Below are 20,590 nucleotides of genomic sequence, written 5' to 3'. Positions count from 1 at the left end.
AGTCCCTCGCTTTTGTTTAGAGGCATTTAAAGGTATTTCCCATTGGGCAGCTGCTGTGCGGCTCATCAGGCATCCAGCACAGGGGGTGCAGCAGAGTTTGGCCGCGGGGCCTTCGCTCCGCTCCACCCTCCCTTACTCCCCTTTGCAGCTGCTGGGGGACAAGATGGGCTGCTGAGGGAACCGTGGGGGAGCAGGGAGCAGAGCAACTGCGTCTCGCCCCCAGCAAGCTTCAGTAATGCCAAAACTTCTGTTAGGCCCTAGCTTTTCCTCTACGTTCCCCCTTTTCAAGGAATTCTTCCACAATTTGTCTAAAATGGTGTGTGACAGATCCCAACTAATATCTCCACCCTTAGATATTCAAATCCTGACTCTGCATGTCCTTGAGCAGCGTGTTGGGCTGGGTAACCGTCAGGGGTGCTTGCCAGCCTCAGCACCTCTGTGATTCCCTCTCCGATGTCTAGTCATTCTGCAAAGAGTGTGTGCTAGTGCATGTGTGTGTGTAAACTGCTGGTGTGGGTCAGTGCTTTCTGTCAGTATTTGCCAATGAGCCTGGGGCAGGATTTTCATCTTGAATATACCCTGGCAGCATTCATTGCAGTGCATCTACTCCTAATCCACTGAAATAGAGATGATGCTTTAAGTACCCTATGAAATAAACTGTTAGAAGGAGTAGCTGGGGCATGGACAAGGCTCAGTTATAAGATTCTAGATTAGCCTAAACAAGATGAAAGCTTGGATTAGTAAAAGCAACAGGGCATGTTTGCTTGGAGTTGCCTTTATATTTTTAGCACTGCTCCCACAGTGAGGTTGGCAGAAACACCACTTACTTAGGGACAAAGATGAGGGGAAAGCAGCAAGGAGGAGAGTGCATTTGTTTACTGTGTTGAAAAGGCTAAGGATATGCAGAAGGCAGATTTCCAGATAGTGTAGATAAAAGATATGCTTCCACTTACTGCTATCTAGAAGTTGTATGATTAACCTGCCTGCTGACACTCACAATATCTGACAATACCAATTATCAAAATTCAGGTAGGGCTTCACAGTTTACCTAGTAAGCCCCCTGAAATTCCTTCCCTAGAGAGCCTCTGCAAGGTATGACAAAGAGCTTTTTAATTTTTTTAAGAAAACAATCCTAAAACCTCAGAATGATGGTGTGGGAAGAGAGAAAGTGATGAAATAATATGAGAAATAGAGATGGTAGTGTTTTAATTTGCATTGCCTTCATAATATTTGGGGAAACCTTGTAATTTGAAAGTTCCTTCTTGCTTAAAAAATATTTGTATTATTCCAGATACTCTCTACTCTCCAGTTTGAGTTACTTACTAAACACTCCATTTTCTCATTGATAAACTGTTTTTTTTTTTTTTTAAGAAACTTGTAAGTCATCTATGATTCCTGCCTGAAAATAAGTTTAAACATCTGCCTGGCAAGTCTTGTGTTTCAAGTTACTTACACCATTAAAGAAAAAAAGATTACTGAGATAAAAAAAAATCAGCAATTTAAAGATGTATTTAGCCCTATGCAAGCAAAGATGTCTCTCTGAGTGTGACCTGGAACCTTCCTATGTGACCTGGAAGAAGCATCATTCATGGTTTTATACTCAGGGTAACACATTTATGTCCTTTTTGCCAGTAATGGCACATTAGTTGCTGACGTGAACTTGGCATGAGCTTGCCTGCAACTCATCTTATACATAGCTCTGATTTGCACTGAGGTTTTTCTACACTGCCAAAATCGTATCTCAAAATCAGTAAGAAACAGTTCTAATTTTGCTGTTTGCTATAAGTCGTAGTTCTTATATATAATTTTTACTGGAAAATTTATTTAAAGGAAATATTTAGAAATGACGTAGAAAGACTGCAGGTTGCTGATGCTTTGCTAAAGTAGGTACATTAACAAAAGGAGGAAGACATCTGCTTAAAATATTAAGAAGTGAATGTTGTTTCCCATCCCAGTTAAACAGAGGTGCACATGCTTTATTGAAGTCCCAGGGAGACTTCTGTAAGTGAAAAATACTGTCTATTTAAACAGCAAAATAAATGATTTACTGAACTGACTATACCAAATATTTTTGGAAATGTGCACGAGTCCTGTTCTACAGATAGGTTATTGGAACAGCTGGTCCAGTTGGAAAAAAAACAGCTGGCACAGTTGTGTAATGAACTCTGGTTTTATTATTGCTTGACCTATGCTTCATAAATTAATGGATCAGATTAAAAGTAAAACCCACTCTGGGCCTCCATGGTTTTGTGCACATTTTGGTTTTGGCTACTAAACTTTAAACCTGGTGAGAAAGTCAGTTTTGCTGTAATGGGGTTTGAATCGGTGAGATTTCAGGATTGCTTTTGGGTTCCTGAGGGTAGATGTCAAAAAAAGGCAGTCTGTCTCCAACAAATTAATCTGAACAGTAAAAACTATTTCTTTTTATTCTTCTTCTCTAGAATAATGGCTTGCCTTAAGCCTCCTCTGAAGAAAAATGCATTAAGATGCTCCTATCCATCTGTTGTCTCATCTCTCAGAGCCCATTAGGGTTGTTAGAACTGCTTAGAGTGTACCCTGCACTCACCCCAACTGCAACACTTTCAGATTAGTGCTGAAAAGTGACCTTAGACCATGGATAATGTACCTGTGTGCTGTCATCACACCGTACTTACTAATGTAATTTTAAATACTCTGTCAACATGAGCGCATACATGGCAAAGGGGGACAGCTGCTCCCACATGTTGATGAACTGCCAAAAGCCTGAGCTGATACAGTCAGAAATGAGCAGCTGAAAGAAGCACTTACTGCTTTCCCATTCAACGTCCAAGACTTCAGGCAATGCCAGACTATAAAAATCTTCAACTCCAGCTTCTTAAGGTCAGTGAACTAACACAATCATTAATGCATTAACCTCTCACATCATCACAATCAGTGGACCTGCTTAAAAAGTAAAGAAGTATAGAGTAGCTGTGATACTGAAAATTTGAAGCTTTCAGTTCTATACTGCAATTCTCTATTCTATCTATTCTATTCTCTAGAATAAATAAGCTAAAAATTTTATGGATTTTTTCTTTCACCTCTCAAAATCTCTCTTAGATGGCTTCCAAAATCTTGGCATTGTGCTTTCTTGAATTATCTGTAGCATGTGGTAAGGGGCCCCAAAAATTGTTATTCTAAGGAGTCCTCATTAAAAATAATAATAATAAAAATATCCTCCCAATTCTTATTGAATGCGATGTCTTTAGTACATTGCATTTATCTTATTTGTTTATCATATGTCCTTATCTCAATATCTTGTCATTATCTTCTTTTTATTAAGAAGAAACTAAAGAAGTTCAGTGTATCAGATAGAATTAGGTGCCTACCTTATTACTCAAAAATATTCTTTCAAATACACTTTCAAAGCTGTTATTGACAAACCCACAGCCATGAAAGTTGTCTTTTTTTTTCTTATTTCCTCCTGTGCCTCACTGACTGAACAAATTCTTTTTTTTTTTTTTCCTTCTTTTCATTCTTTTACTATGATTCATGGACATTTTGTATTCCGGAGTTCTGTGTTATTTGAACTTTGATTTCTCTTCTTGGCAACTCTTTTGCTCTCTAATTCACATTCCAGGTATATCTGTTTCTGTAACCCATCTTTTCACCTCGGACTTCTCTGTTCTTTTCCCCTGAACAGCAAGAACGTGGTAGGAAACTACGTGAATGCTGTGGGGTCCGTGCAGGGGTGACCATTCCTTATCACAGCTTGAAGAAAGAAAAGTAGAAAAAAAGGAGTGCCAAAAATCTTCACCCAAACTTGTTTAAAAGTAAACCTAATTAGTAAGACTAATGTCTGTGGGTTCCTTAAGAAATAAAGCTGGGTGATTATTCAGTCCAAATAATACATTTTCATCGTAAAGAAACTGCGCTCAGTTTCGGTCAACCCACTAATAAGATTTTCATATGTATATTCCTCTTAAGTAATGGTTACCAATTGATGGAGTGATGTGAAATATAAAAAGAAATGTATGTAAGGGTCTAGAAACTGAGGTTTATACATTGTGTTACTTAGTAAATAATGGGAAGAGCTGCAAAGATTTTAGTTACTGGGAAATATATTCTTCAAGTACAAGATATTTGCACATTATCGATGAAAAGGTGAGAGAGTCATTTCTAAAGGCAAATCAGAAATCCGGGGTGATTTCCAAAGCTGTTTGCTCTTCAGTGTGTGCAGTGTTCTGAGTCTGCGTGGAGCCAGGCATTCACTATTTTAATCATAGAATCATAGAATCATAGAATGCTTGAGGTTGGAAGGGACCTCTAGGGGTCATCTAGTCCAAACCCCCTGCACAATGGCTACAATGCCTTCATTACTTGTTGAAATTGGGCTTTAGGAACTATTTAACCCCAAACTTCCCAGAGTCAGGAATTGTTCCATTGGTCTTAAGACCATTTTTGTCCTTTGTGAATGTTTCTGCTAGTGTTTAGGACCACACAGGACACTTCTACCAGAGGGTAAGTTTGTGGGAGGCACCTGCGAAGTTCTACATTGCTGCTACTGAGCTGTTTTAATACCAGACTGTGGGTCCAAATTAACCTCATTCATGGAGTACACATTCAGCGAGGTATCTTGACCAATGCTTTTATTCATAATTTGTTGCCTGGAGTCAAAAATCTCAGTTAAAGATCCTTTTCTCAAAATTGACTCTATCATTGAGCCTGTGGCTTTACTGTGGTTAGGAACCAACACGTAAGACTCTTCATTAAAAATGATGACTTTTTTCTATCTATCATCTTCTTGGTTTATTTATTATTATACATATACTATAATATTTTTGATTATGCATCTATAATATGAAATATTATTAGTTAATAGTTAATGAGCTCATCAGGATAGTTATAATCCAATAATTTTCTCTAAGAAAGTGTTCTTTTATCAATGACTCCTGAATTTTTGTTTGCAGAAGCAGAACTAGGGTAGGTAGCTTGGATGCACAAATCCAGCATGTGATAGCTTGGAGCTTAGAAGAGAATTGGTTTCAAATACCTACTTTAGTTCATGGCTCACAGTAGTTATCAGTTGTTTTCTATTTTTCATTTTGGCTTAAGGTAGTTGTTATGGCCAATGAAAGCTGAAGAAAAATGCTCATTAGGAAGAGTCAAGGGCAGACAGGGGAGATCACACATGTATATTTCATTAACCCAATAAAAATGATATATAAAGTAGTGCAATGTCAGAAGCTATTTATTGCCACTCAAGATTAAACTCTACTTAAAATTTCATGAGCATTGATCAGGTTTGTTTTGTGGAACCATCATTAGACATTTTGCAATTGATTTATTCTTCTCTCTCTATCTTGATAGTTGCCGTGTAGCCTCTCTAAGGTGAGTGCCACTGTATCCAGTGTATTTCACAAGGAGGGAGGTTTGCTTATCCATCCGTCTTCCTTTTAAACCAAGTCATTGATTATTTAGGGGACATCATCAGCTGTTGAAAACATGAGGCGCTTTTCATTCACATGTTGGAAAGTCAATGTATTTTTAGTAGTTTTTCAGAGTCATATTATTTTTGGTTTATGTGTGTAGCATGTCACACATTAGCAACAAACAGCATGCAATAAACCACACACACCAACAGTGAGACACTACAGTTTTGCATTCGGCAGATTTCAGTGCTATAGAGCTAAAAATGAATTATTTTTTGCCAGTTTTTGTCCATGTCTTCTTTTAAGTCAGGGAGAATAAGGAGTGAAGGACTAAGTCACATATGTCAGATTTTGGTATTGGATAATAAAATGTAAGTTCATCATTATATAATTCTATAGGTTTTGTCTGAAACAGAACACCCTAGAGACAATAATAAGGAGGTATTTTAGAGGATATTGGAAAGCTATGTATTGGCATACATAGGAAGTTGGGAGACTTATTTGTGATAAAACTGTAGCATCACAAAAAATATGACTGGACTTGGTCTTAACTCTAATGTTCAAAGGAAGTGATCTTGTGAAGAAAGGAGCAGCCTCTGATATTTAACTTGTCTATAACCAGACACAGAATCTGCTCAAAATCAGCACATATAGCTCCTTAGGGCAGGAGCAGAAATAAACCCTAATGAGCCATTTTGTCCCTTATGGTTTGGACAAAAACCAAAAAAAAAAAAAATCTGTTGTCTACCATAACTGAGAAAAAAAGAAAGTCAGAAAAAGAAGGAACCAAAACACTCCGGCAAACACCCGCTGTGTCACAGCAAGCTGCAAGTGACCTGGCAGCACCGCAGGTTGGCTCCGAGCAGGAGGGCTCAGCTGGGCATGTGGCGGCCCAAGATAACTCTGCAGTACTAGAAATGCAAGATTTAAAATGCAGGCAAGGAAACCTCTTCAAAACCCACTCCAGCACGGTTTTCCTTACGTCTTTCCTTCTCTAGAACACACAGCAGGTATGGATATGAAGAGGCAGGAAGGAGGCATTCCCACTCATCTAGTGCCTATGTTGCTTTTTTGTTTGTTTGTTTTTTAAATAACAAAGTCTGCAGGGATTCAAAAAGCCACCTAATACCTTGCAGCTTCTAAAATGCTTAAAATTGAGCAGATGCTCTGTTCCCTTGCTCGTCTGGGTGACACCGTTTCTCCTCATGTTCAGGAATACTAAAATCTCTCTCAGAGAGTAAATACTCAGATCTCAACAAATTGCAGATGTCACTTAGCAGGGAAGACAGAGTCATATGAAACCAGATGGAAAGCTCGTCTACTTTGTAGATGAGTTTCTTATTACTCTGCCTTGAAGTCTCAAGCTAAATTATTAAACGATCACTGTGGCAAGAGGCTGATGAGTATCTGTGATAATGTCAGGATTAACACTGAATCAGACCTCACAAATGACTCATAAATCCTCTTTGCTTAGCACCTTAAACACAGATGCTATTTTGGGGGAGGATAATACAGGAAAAACCTTATCCAGTTAATTCCATGTAAAAGGAAGCCTTATAATAGAATTTAGCCACTTCCTATAACCTACTTGGCTTCAAATTGTGGACTTCAGTGCCATCCAGTGTTAGACACAAGGTCATTTACCTAAAAAAAGAAATCTCTTGACTCTTTAATACTTCAGACCTTGTTTTGCCTATGCAAGTTAACAGTACATAAAACCACTACTAGGCCACTATTATTTTTGAAATTTTTAGAAATATTTAACTTCAGCATCAAATTTTAACTAACCTTCTGCACTGAAGAGTACAGAATTTCAAATGCTAAAGAAAATGCAATGGAAAGAAAGAGGAGAGAATCACAATGACCTATGAAATTTTGTGTCCTGAAAAAAATCATCTGAATTCTAGTGGTCCTAAAGGCAGATTGAATCAAGTGCATGAAGTTCCCTCTTTGTTCTCTGACAGATCTGTCTGTCATTCATTGTTAATAGTTACGTTCGTAAAAGAGTCATAACTTTCTACTTAAGAGAGTCATAATTTAGGAACTGAGCCTATAAGCACTTCCATAAAAAGCTCCACTGAAGTCTTTCTGTGTAGAAAAGTTTCTTTTTTTCCTCTCTCTTTTTTTTTCTTTTTTTTTTCTATTTTTCTGAGAGAAAAAAATACTTAAGGAAAATCATCACTCTTTTTTCATGTTTACATTTTTGTTTGAACTGATAGACTGAATAAGGAAGCATGGCATTCCCTTTTACTGTCTTTCAAAGATGATGATCATTAATCAGCTCTGAACTGATGTACTAGGTTATTTTCCTAAGCTGTAGTAGTTCAGAGACTCACATGTCACAGAACTTCTTATTTTGTGTGTGTGTTTCTTCTAAAATCTATTAAGACAGCAAGTAGATCAACAAAATATGACCATTCCGTAACTTCACAGCCTCATACTTCTACCTGCCAAAGCAGAAGGCCAAAGCTGGACTCCTGTTGTCCTTGTAGGGCAGTTTGGACGTATCGTGGACCCGATTCATCAGCTCACGTTGCCTGATGGCTGCTGGCCCATGGGTGGCCCTGCCTGGGCACAGGCTTGTCCCCAGCTGCCCTCCCACGGGTGGGATTGGGCGCTGGTGCCAGGCTCCTGCACAAAACACACATCCTCCTTCACCAGCATGCCCTAGTCCAGGGAAACCAACCACGTGGCATGGCATCTTCATGGCTTCAGGTCGTTCGGCAGGTTCCTTCTGCCTGAAACCCACTGTAGCTGGGGAGCTCATGTCTTACGTGTGCCAGCTAGTGGCTTAGGTTGCTTTTTGGTGTTGAGAAAACAGGCATCACACAGTAAAATACTGTAGAGAAGTATCCACTGTGAGAGTGAGACAGACGCTTGAGGGCACACTATGGGGAGACCAGCTACGCATTCCAAAAACAGTATATTCCCTGTGTATATGTTATACTGCAACACTGAACAGTTTTTATTTGTAATGTGCTATATTTCCTCAGAAGTTAGAAGTCTTGTGAAAAAGAATTGCAGATTGGCCAGCTGTAGTATACAGACAGACTGTACTGCCTGTGCTAGAGACAGGACGCTGCATAAACTAGCTAACCACGAGGCCTAGCTTTTCTATAAGGCCAATGTCACTCTCTCGTCTTAAAAAGCATGTCATAAAGCATGTCTACATTTTTAAAGTAATAATTGTTGGATTTTCAGTTTGATGCCTGTAAAGCCTGGTTTTCACATTGCTAAGTTATAACTATAGCTCCTGTTGACTTTATGGTTACTTTTGATGCACAGTCATACACCAAAGAAAAAGGAGCCTAGGCTGTATTAACAAAATGAAGGTTAATCCATTGAAATAGCCATTTCAACATGAATTCCTAATGCAAAGTTGTAGCTAAGAGGGCAAATGCGATCCTTGCATGTCCAGTTAGAGAAAAATCAAACAGAATAGGGAAGGAGCAGTACCTTTGTGAATAATAATTGCGTAATGAAACCATTACTTGGCACCTATTCTCAGGTGTCTTTCTGAAGAACGAGCAATGCAGTAAGAAAGACATGGAAGAGACATATTAAAATGCTTTGTAGTCCAGTCATACCTTTTCTCCCCAAACATGCACCATGACTTATAATTACAGTTCTGTCTAACCTTAGTCACCTTCTTGGGCGGGGGAAGGAGATTTCTGATAACACTGAATGCAAAGCTTCGAAACCGAATCCAGACAATTTCAGAGGGGGATCTTGAGTTGGGAATTTTACTAATCAGTGGACAATTGTATTTAATTCCCCATCACATCAGTTCTTGAGACCAGATTAGTACCTTTTTAGCTACATGTTATAATGTTATAATTAGCAAATTCTTCACTGTAAAATGACCAATAATTGTGAAGGACAGCTAACTGTCAGCCTTCAAAAATCTGTAATTCAAATTATTTGAATTACAGATAATGATGTGACACTCCTTTATCAATTAAGTTATCGGCAGTTTCAGGGAGATGCTAAATCTGTGCTATGCAATGGCTCCAATAGGTCAAACTAACCTGAACTTATTTCCTGAAGCGTCTGATAAACATATCAGAATAGGATGTCAGCCTGTTAACTCATTCTCTCACAAGATGAGTGTATAATTTCCCATACAGCTAATTGTGCTGCATAATGGCCCTCACAGAAAGCCAGACATTTACATAGCTTAGAACGGTGCAAATATTAACCCGGTCATCCCGGAGAGGTTGGTATCTTGAACCAGAAAAGCTCAGGGCAGCTAGCCAGCATCTTCGCCAAGACTGAACCTTGGATTAGCTGGCTCCAGAGCCGTTTGGAGACAGGCTCCTTCGTATATTGGTTCCATGCACAGTTTTGATTATCTGAAGCAACCCAGTGGTGATGCACATCCCAGGTATTGTGGCACACCACTACTGAAATTAGCTCATTTTTACCTTGTTCTCATCTACAGCTCATAGTGTACTAAATAATAATTCAGTTTTAGAGAAGAAGCAGTAAAGGCAATTAACCTGCCTAAAGGAAAGACAACCAGAATTTAAATACAGGTCACCCTGCCTCCATAGCCTCCTTGTATTCCCAAAGATAACTTGCTTCCTGAAGAAACTTGATATAGCTGGCAACACATCTGAACCGATCTCTGAATATCTAGCTGGAGCAGCAGTCAGAGATGGTGCCTGCTTTCAGCTGTTTGTTCCCACAGGAAATCTGGCATCTCTGCTTTACGTTATGTGATTAGTGTGTAATAGAATAATGTGAAGTACAGAAGTAAGTGAAACGTGTTGAGGGGGGACTTGTAGATCATGAACTATATTTTATTCCATTGACCACAATGTATTTTTTCCTCAGGGCATTATAGAGCAATGAATGGGGATGCAAGTCCCCACTCTTTTTTTTTTTTTTTTTTTTTAAGAAGGTAAAGAGAGAGCACAGCGTGATAACCCTGTGAAGATTTTAGGGGTGTTTCTCTGTCTCCTTGAGTGTGTTTTACTGCGACCATCAGGTCAGATCACATCATCGCACTTACTATACTCATGCAAAAAGTATCTAGCTGTAAAAACTGCGTCTCAGCGGCTAAGGTGACTGCCCGGGCAAAGCAGGAGGGGTGCTGGGGGAGCCAGGGGAGGTGTGTGCAGGGTGCTGCCTGACGGCAAACGCTCCGGGTGGAAGCAGATGGGTTCCGTGAGTCATGAGCGCGCTGCATTTCGGAACCCTCACGTCTCTGATTGGTTCCTATCAAGGTAAATTAGGATTTGTGTGGGTTAGACAGATGGCACTACAGAAACGTAGCATAAGTCACTATTGACAGATGCTCTGTCTTTAATTTTGACATTTTTAGAGTACAGAACGAAGCTTTTTGAAAAGGTTAGAACAGTTGCACACATTTGAAATTCTGTGCAATTCTGAAGCTTTCATATTTGTTTATGCATATCACATGTATGCACGCACATGCAAATACACATGTGCATGTATTTGCATGGAAGTATAAAGTAGGTTGCTCTGTTTTAGGGCATCTGTCCTTGTGACACCTCGCATAGTCAGTGGGCAGGATGTTTCATGCGTTGAGTCAAAAGCAACAGAGCAGTTCGCAGCTTTCCAGCCCAGCACCTGGGAAGGACAGGGAGCCCTTCCCAGCTTTCCCAAGGACAAAGGGCTCTGCCCAGGCTGCGCCAGGACATCAGCAGGCTGAACCAGAAGGCAGCAGCGAACACATTTTTTGTGAAAGTTTGCCATCTACAGGTCATATCAGGAAGCAGTAAGGGCTTGTATTGATGGAAAAAAAAAAAAAAAACAGATGAAGTGTATTTTCTGCGTGCGGTCATAGAATACAGTTAGATTAAAAACTCTAAAAATTAGCCTTTAAAAATGCATAAAAGTTAGGCTTTAAAATTCTAGTCATTTAGCTTTGTTAATATTAGCTGGAAGATGCCTGGTAGTTCTTCCCAAAATGGGGTAAAAATCCTTCATCAAATTTTTAACATGCTTGTGTGATTACACCAGCCTTAAATTCTATGCCATTTTCCATGAAAATGATTTTTTTTTAATGTTTAAGTAAGTAAGTACTTTTCACTGTTTTACTGCTGTAAAAATTGTTTCCCGAAAGACTCATGTCATTGAAAAGACAGAATTCAGGACTTGTGACAAACAGAGAAAAAGTAAAAAAAAAAGTTTTCTTCTGAATATCAGCACTTTTATTCTCTTTACAAAAATATCTCAAACTAGATGAAAATTCTGGCATTGATTGAAACTTCTGGATTTTTATTTGTTTGTTTGTTTGCCTGTTTGTTTATACTGCATTAGAAAAGTAGAAAGAGGATAAGGAAAATCATTTAGAAGGTTAAGTTTTTCCTCACTGAAGAATCATCAAAACATTTGGGAAGATTTCCAGCAAAGGTTACAGAAAGACTGAGAGTCCTACAATATGTGAGAGCTTCTGGAAGAAGTGCCATTTCTTTGATTTCTTTTTCTTCACCATAAAATGTATTTATGTTTGGGGCAGTTTTTTCCTTGTCATTAATATTTTTGCGTTCAGTTTTCACTGTGAGAAATCTCTGCTAAAAAAGCGTCTTGCGAAAATGCAAAGTACAGTGAACCACAATTCAAAACGCAACAACGAGGCCACCGCGGGCCTGGTTTGTTTGAAGGCGAAGGAGGCACCGGGCAGCGGCGCCGTCCTGGCCTCCCCCTGCCCGTCGGCCCAGGCACGCGGGGGACGTGCACGGGACTGGATCAAACTGGTTTGCATTTGTGCGGGCAGTGTTTGGGCCTGCTCTTCTGAACTGCGCTTTGCCTGATCCTCTGCGACTCAAAACGCCTTTGTGCCACGCACAGACAGGCAATTTACTGTTTCGTTTCTTCACCGGAAGATGACCTGCACCTCACGGTCTGTAAGCGCGGAGATCGTGGTGTGCTGATGCTGCAGAAACCTCTGCCCTGCTACGGTGGGTGCTGTAATTACCTTTGCCTCCGATCCTGAAACAGATGGTTTTAATGAGGAACGTGCACGATGCTCTCAGGCTGCACCAGGAAGGCCCGGGCGCCTCCCACCCCGCAGCAGGGAGCCTTCCTGCTGGGACGGTCCTGGGAGGCCCGAGGATGGGAAGCAGCGACGTTCCAGGCCGCAGCTTCCATCCAGATCCAGGGGTGCTGACCCGGCATCTTCACGGCACGCGTGGGCCGGAGGGTGCTCGTGCGAGCCCCGCTCCCCACCCCGCTCCTGGTGCTCCTGGAGGCCGGGCAGACCCAGGGAAATGAGGAACAGCGTGAAGGAAACACCGAGCACACAGCGGCGGTCACAGAGCCACTGCTTACCCTGGCTGCTCCTGTTTCCACAATCATCTTTCTGTCGCGCCTTTTTTGTGTTTAAATACATTTCATCGGGGCCAAACTAACAAGATAGACTTGTGATAGGTTTTTTTTTTTTAAAAAACATTTCTTAATGATTTAAGAATCTCCTCTAAATCGGTAGCAAACACAAAATGTCGAGAGATACTTCTGCCTTTCTCCATAAATTTGTATTGGAGGCAAAGCCCTTGCCAAAAAACGTCTACTTGAGGGATTGAGGAAACAAATTTGGCAACAGTTCGTTTTGCACTTTTGCTGGCACACAGAGCCTGTATAGAATGATTCCTCTGAGCACAGCGGTAGGAATGAGAGAAATCAACTGAATTTTGTAACTCCAGGTTTAAATTGTAGGAAGAGGCACCACTGCCTCGGCCAGGCTTTTCCTTGGGAATCCTTTATAGACTCTACTCTTATTATCAGACCCAATAAAGCTGCCAGGTGATCAAAGCAGCTCTCCAGAAGGAAAACAGTTGCTAAAACACGCCAAAGACCGCCATCCACATGAAAATCCTGAATTAACAGTTGAGGACAGGATGCAGAGTTAAGGTAGCTGAAGATAATACAGATGATGATACTGTAAATTTTTGTAATGTTATTTCTTGAAGGCAAATAGGTCCTTAACCTTCATTGGTATAAACTTAAGACTTTTCCTTAACATTGGTCTCACAGTAAGGCTTCCAGGTTCATAGACAGCAGGAACAAGTAATATGTTTACAGAGTAGATGGAAGTACTTCTATACTTCTGTGATGGCAGCAAGTTTCATGACTACTGTGGTGGGAGGGAGCACAGGACTCTGCAAAGAACAGCTAAAATAAAAATAAGGGAAATGGTTTTTTGTAAATATAAAATAGTGCTTCTCCCACCAGCATGTATAATAATCTGTGAAAATGCAAAACAGAAACGTAACTCTAGCTTTTCCTGGTGGCACAGTCCAAAGTAAATTAATTTTATGAAGTCCCTTAGGTGAAAATTATCTTTTCTAATGGCTTTTGCTGGTCATTGTGAAGAAGATTTTCCCCTATTGGAATTGCAGTTATTGGAATTGCCCTCACATAGGCAGGTGGTTGTTCATAGGATCGATGCGCTGCGCTGCGGCTGCCTCTCACCCGCTCGCTCTGACAAACCCAGAAATCACCCACCTCCTCCACGGAGGGGAAGGGCTTGTGGCAGTGCTGCAGATCTGCTGGATAGCAAGTGAATGATCACTTAAAGGAATTAAAACATTATCAGAGAAGTAGTAGAAAACTGCTAGAGGCCAGAATAAAGGGAAACAGGAGTATCTGTACGGTGGTACTTTCTGCAGGACTTAGTTATTTTGGTAGAGTTCAAACATGACACTTTGGCCAAACAGGAAGCTTATCATGCTTATTGACCCCAATCATTTTCAAAAGCAGTAGAAAATCCCGTTCTTGAGGGTGAGCCACAGAAATTCATGTACAAATAAATTATTTTAAAAAGTATTACCTAGTCTCTTGTGACATGATGCACAAGTGAAACACCTGCAAGCAAAAAAAGAAAAAAAAGAAATCCCTACATTTTCCATTCTTTGGAATTCAGGTTCACTTCAGTTCCACATTTCAGGTTCCACTTCAGTTGCAAGGCTTTCATTTTAATCTTTTCTTCACATGAGGCAGAGAAGCATTTGATGCTATAGCATTCGCCACTTCTGTTTACTCTTGGTCCAAAAAAAAAGGTTGTTTTTTCTTTTCACATCCAGGTACCTCAAAGAATCCATAGAATTTTGCAGGACCAGAAGAGAATGTGGTTTAAAGTGCTGAAAATTGGGACTAGGAGCTTGCCTTAAAATTGGGAGATTTTCTTAAAAACTTCTTGGGTTTCAATGTGAACTAGCTGATGTTTCCAAACTTGCACAAATGTCTTCCCAAGAGGGAAGTGAAGCCAAAAGGGTTGATCCTCACAGAGCTTTAGCCTTTTTGAACTTACTTCCGCTGTACAGTCATCTTATTATATTTGCTAACAGTTTCATTTGCAAATGCTACTTTTTTTTTAGGAGGATGAGGGCGGGAGAGGGAGGGTAAATTATTGAAAACATGAATTCCTTGTATTTCTCTTCCATAAACTTCCTGGCCTTGCCATGAGCCCATATAAATATTTAACTTCATTAACACTCCAAGGCAGAGTTCCATTTTTTTTTCATAAAAATGACTTCCTTTTTGCCTGCCTTCAATATGTAGCCTTATGTAACTTCACAAGACGACCCACATTTCTTGCATTGGAATGGTTGATGACTTCTAAATATGTTTGTTCTCTTAGGCAGGATTAGTTGCAGATCTTAATTTATAGCTGCAAGTGGCATATGTTTGTGTGATGTCCAATAACTCCAATAAAAATCTTAGCGTTTCTCTCAAGTCCCTGCTGCCATCAGGTGCAACTGTGAGGTTTAGTGATGACCTCCTATTCCTTTTCTTAGAGACATGCAACAGTGAATTCTGTAAATTAAGAGAAGCAAGGCGATATTCTAGAAAAAGGACTGGACTGAATTACAGAAAACCTAATCATTTTCATGCTTCTGTTGAATGATCTTAGGTCTTTGATTCTCCAACCAATAATGACACTGACGCTTTATGTGGCACCTGGAAATTCATGGATGAAGAAGCAAGTGGTATTGCTACATGAATTCAAAAACCTGGATCTTTACTTTTATGGGATTGGTTGGGCCTGAGGATATGACCTGTTAATCGAATTAAATTGAATCGAAATCGAATCACATCAAAGATGTGAAGCAGAAGCGGTTACTGGTGAAGAGAGAGAAATCTGGGTGGATGTTAGGGGCTATAGAGACCTCCTGAAAGCTCACCGAAACTCTTCCCCAAACAAAGACAGGCCTGCAGCTTGCTGGTAGTTCAGAAAGAACCGAGACTGCTGGTACTACTGGGAACACTTTATTGTACAGGACGAAATCTCTTAAATACTGTTAAATACATTGCACAGAATGCACTCTACTGAAAAAAAAAAAACCAAAAAACAAAACAGTCTTTCATAGAGTTATTACTCTACCTGTATTGTTTGCCTTCATTTTTTTTTTTATTCCTCAGCATATGAGTGTATCATTTATTTAGCAAATATAAAGCTGAGATTTAAAAAGAAGCCAAAAGAAGTACGGTAGCCAAAATCCCAATGAATTTCACAGTTCCTCTGTAAACTCCTTCTCTACTGTTCTCACTGGTACAAACAGGAGTTACTTGGCTGTCTGCTGAAATGTACAGACCTACCCTGGCCATATCAGAAACATCCTGTCTCTTCAAAGCTTGCACTGATGTTCACTGTTGATGCACATAAAGGAAAATCATTTTTAACATTGCATTGATTTGCAGCAATTTTTGTCTTGAGCAATCAAACACCGCAGTCTTTCCTTTCTAAACAGGAATGTAATTAATTCCTCTTGTTCAACAATTAATTGGTTCACAGTTTCTACTTATGTATTGAACACAACTATTGATAGTTCTTTATGCAAAGAGGAAGGAACTCAGGAAACAACGCACGTCTTTCAGTCACACTTGGCAAATCTCACACATCTCAGCAAATCATGCAGCGTGCCGCACGAGGGAACTGTACTCTTCTACCAGTTTCTTCTTCTCAATTAATTTTTCCTGTATAGCATCCATTAAATACGATGCAAAAGGAAACTGAAAAAGAAACAGTAAGAGAAATGATCATTGAACTTTATTTTCTTCAGGTGAAAAACATCTATTAAATATCTTTAAGCCATTAGATTTCACTTACTTCTGACAACTACCACACATGCACATATCTGATCTTTAAGGCTGATCTGCCCAGTTAGTGTCTGAAACTTTTCCATCATAGAAATGATAAAAGAACAGAGTAAAATGAAAAAAAAAGACAAACGCCTTATTGAACAATCCATGGTTTACTGGCCGTGTTAACGATGCAAGCTGCAGTGCCAGCACCGCTGTCACTTGTTTCCAGCAGCGGATCCACAGGGGCTTTCGGCCACCGGCCTCTGCGCCGGGGCCGCTGCCCTGGGCCGCAGCGCGGGACGGGGCCGCACACCGTGACTGCTTCCCCGTGCGCGGGGAAGCGCCTCCCTCCCTCCCACTGCGCTGCGCCGGGCCGTGCCGGGCCGTGCCGGGCCGTGCCGGGCCGTGCTGTGCCGCGGAGCCTCCGCAGGGCCCAGCCTCACGGCAAGGGTAAAACGTGCAGAATTTCACCCTCACAAGGACGCCAGGAGTAAATAGGTAAAATCCGTCAATTAGGGGAGCAGGAGAATCACAAGTTTTCTCTGGTTTTCCCAGCCAGGGAAAGTTCAAGGCAATGTTTTTGTATCTAGATCTGATTATATTTTGTGTGTCCTGTTTTCCACACTAAAGAAAAATCTGTATGATTCTTGAACCGGACAGAGTACTGCCTACTTTCTGTAAGTACAGAACAAAAATTTAAAAACAGATTAAAAAAGGAGTAAAAGAGTAAAAAAGAGTAAAAAGAGTAAATCAAGTGCACATACGGTGTAATGCTATAACTGATACACAGATGGAAATCTATATATGGACATTTATAATTATTTACAAGCAAAGGAAAAAAAAATCTGAAATGAGAGCAAGAAAAATCCTTTTAATAGTGAGCCTCAATCATAAATTGACTACGATGAGGCATAAGGCCTTCTGCTCAACAGCCACTTTACAGTTATGGAAAAGGGTTGGTCTATGCCTTATTACTGTTTTCTGCAGGAAAGGGGTTTTGGAAGGGCTGGCACTTTCCCGTCCAGCCATATATCCACCTGTCAGATACACTTCTCTCTATGGTAAAAATTTTCTGAACTAGTCAGCCGCACCTGTCAGCCTTTCCTCAGCACTCCTGTGCTTTCAGGGAATAGAGGTATCCAACTCACCGAGTGCGGATCCATGCACACTAAGATAAGACATAATCTTATCTGAAATCCTGTGACACTGACGTGCTGCTGGGCTGTAAAAACACTGACCCTGGCTTCCTCTTCGCCCTAATTGTTCTCCCTCATTGCTCCAGTCCACTTTTTACAAGACCACTTTACCATGAATTCAAAGTCTCTAATTCTTCTTCCCTAGCTTGACTACATTCATTTTTGATACATTTTACCTCCTTAATGTTCTGCTGGAGACGAATGTTTCTTATTGATGTCTCTGGTTCATATCATTCTGGCTATATTTTACTTGCTGTTCACTACTCTCTGTGGCTCGCATGTCATAGCAAAGCGATCTTTAAAGAAGTCTTTCCATTTAAATCATTCATTTAAATCAAGAGCATTGGAAAGTTGAATGTTATGTCATTATTTCACATTTTATGGTTTCAGAGAAAGTGCTGTGTGTTTTTATCTGTTTTCCTCTACGTGCAGACACGCAGAAATGGATGATCTCTGCAGTCTTCATCTTTAATAGACGCCTGTCAGATTTACTTCTAATGATGGCTCTGTAAGCGTCCCGGGAAGATTCCCGCTGCATTCCTGCCACGTTGCACGGGCCGTGGAGCCGCGCTCCAAGCCGGCTCGGGGGCCTCAGCCCCGGGAGCAGCGCGGGGTCGCGTCGCAGCAGGGAGCGCCGCGGGGCTGCGCTGCGGACGGCCACCACCACCGCTTCACCGCGGCACGAAGCGCGAGCTACGGCGGCAGGCCCCCATCAGCCCGTTACGGTAAGTTTCACGAGAGGTAATATTTAATTGATGTGCGTATATTCAGACAACAAACCGAAACAAATATGGATCTGAAGACTCTTACATACTTGTTCATGTGTTTTACTTTTCCCATAATTATAGATTTATTCTTCGTTACTGAAAGAATAAGGACAGAATACTGGAATGTGATCAATACAGATAGGCATCCTGGTGCATGGGCAACTGGAAGGCAACAGTCAGGTATTCTGTAGATTACGTTTACTTCTCCCACAGATTTATTCTCACCTTGCATGTGCATCTTTCAGAAATCCTTTCTGAAGGATCTTTCAAATCAAACTGGTAATATTCATCAACCTTACCAAATGTCACTCAGCACACATGCATAAAAACATAGTTTCTGATTGTCATTGTAAAGATTCATAATGAATGCAAGGAAATGTTTCTGTTATGACGTTATGAGACATGACACTCCATTCATGCAGTGCTAGATACTCAAGATTCGACTCCACAGCCTCATTTAATGAGTTAGATATATGTTAACACAAAAATAAAGTTATTGAGTTCCTGGAATACACAAATTAGTGGTTACACCTAATCTAAATTGCTCCGTAGAGATAAGCAGTATAACACTTTTTGCATGACAAAAATATGCAAAGAAACCTCAGAACAGCCTCAAATGGAATTAGCTGAACCGCAAAGAATATCTGAAATAAAACTAAAGAAACTCTCATTTAAATGATCAAAAGCTCACAATTTCACTGTAGACTAGAATCAAGGCTTTAAAAAATACACAGTGCTTCTTCCCTTCATTATTATTCTTTGTCCATTCTATTTTGTGATGGCTGTAAACACATATCTGTACATAAATATAAATGTGCTTGTGTGTGCAGAGTGTGCATATTCCTATTCTGAGCTCGGTCTAGGACAAACGGTGCAATGCGTTTCCATTTCTGTGCATCCGTTAAAACAGATTTATATCACCATGAATTGTCAACGTGCAATACCGAGCTTTTGTCTTTGCAATGACAACAAAATCATTGCTTTGGTGTCAGTTTGGTGTCAGTTTTAATGGTATACAGGGTCTGGATCAGGTGCTGCTTTTTAAGAGACTGGAGACAAGAACTGGAAGCACCTGGTGAGGGTGCATGTGCATGGGAAGGAGACCCACAACCAACACAGAGCTGTTCAAGGGAAAGGGACAGGAAAACCTCTCCAAAGGTTGGAGAGAGACTGAGTTGAGGAAAGCAGGTGAGTCCTGGCCTGGTAAATCTGAAAGAAAACCACTCTGGCTGTTAATGTACATTCCCAGATGAGACCAGAGGAAATCGAAGTCTAGGAGCCAGCATAAATCCTAGAAGGGGGTTGTGGAAAATCCTTGCTGATGAACCCTGAATATACTATTCCAAACTCGTGTTTTAGAGCTATATACATACTGACAGAGGGCCTGAAGAACAGAGGAGGGAATTTTTCCGTATGTTTTCACCACTTGAATATGATTTGTATATTAATAAGGGGGTCATGAGAGGAAAGGCTTTACTAGGCAGCTTTGTTTATGTGAGATATGATATCCCTAGGAGTACAGGAGGAGGGAGGGAAGACAAGTGCTGCTGTGTATCTGAGGAGTGCTAAATCAATGCTGCCACTTGGTATAATGCTTGGAAGAGTTAGGCAGATGATTTGTATTTTATTAAAAAGTAGTTCTCAGTGACTGCAGGCAGTAATCTGGATTGGGGCCAACATGCTGTACTCATATTCAAAATTAACAACTGATTTTTCAGAGACAGCCTTCCCATAGGCGGTCGCAATGAAGGAGGGCCTTGGCTTCTACTGACTGGTGACTTCAGGTTTCTGATGACTCTAAAAGGAGAGTGTTACTATATAGAGCCTGGTTCAAATAACAAGATGTGTAGACCCACGGGATGTGCAGGAGGGAGTATGAATGAGAATCAGGTCTCTATCTCATTCCATGTCTTGCAGGCTGTAGACACATACATTCAGCAGTAAATCTCCTTGTGCCCTCCTTCCCCAAATACCATGAAATCCCATAAACCTGATGGCCCAAGACATGATACATCTGCCAGCTTCCCTCTCCCATGCCCAGTCACTATCTCTATGCGGGGGCACAACATACGTCTATGCAGAGACATAAGGCAGATCTCCACAGGCTCTGCGTGAAGTATCTCCACATACAGATTCTTCATAGGCAAGAAAACCTCTTACCTTTCACCCTGAGGTAAGTTATTGA

General features: G+C 40.7%; 1 protein-coding gene across 1 annotated transcript in view; it reads right to left on the bottom strand.

Moving 5' to 3' along the window:
* Positions 1 to 16,024: 16,024 nt before the first annotated feature.
* CNTLN (centlein) overlaps positions 16,025 to 20,590 on the bottom strand; it is a 175,239-nt gene continuing 170,673 nt past the window's right edge. Inside the window, exon 26 of the mRNA XM_088532025.1 lies at positions 16,025 to 16,370. Coding sequence (XP_088388151.1) covers positions 16,269 to 16,370 — 102 coding nt within the window. The 3' untranslated portion in view covers positions 16,025 to 16,268. The remainder of the gene's footprint in view (positions 16,371 to 20,590) is intronic.

This window comes from Tinamus guttatus, unplaced genomic scaffold, assembly GCF_059628265.1.
Source record: "Tinamus guttatus ecotype Peru unplaced genomic scaffold, ASM5962826v1 Tinamus_guttatus_pri_ptg000450l, whole genome shotgun sequence".
NCBI classification, from domain to species: domain Eukaryota; kingdom Metazoa; phylum Chordata; class Aves; order Tinamiformes; family Tinamidae; genus Tinamus; species Tinamus guttatus.
The sequence above is the reverse complement of the archived record's forward strand: the minus strand, read 5'-3'. Positions and strand labels throughout refer to the sequence as shown.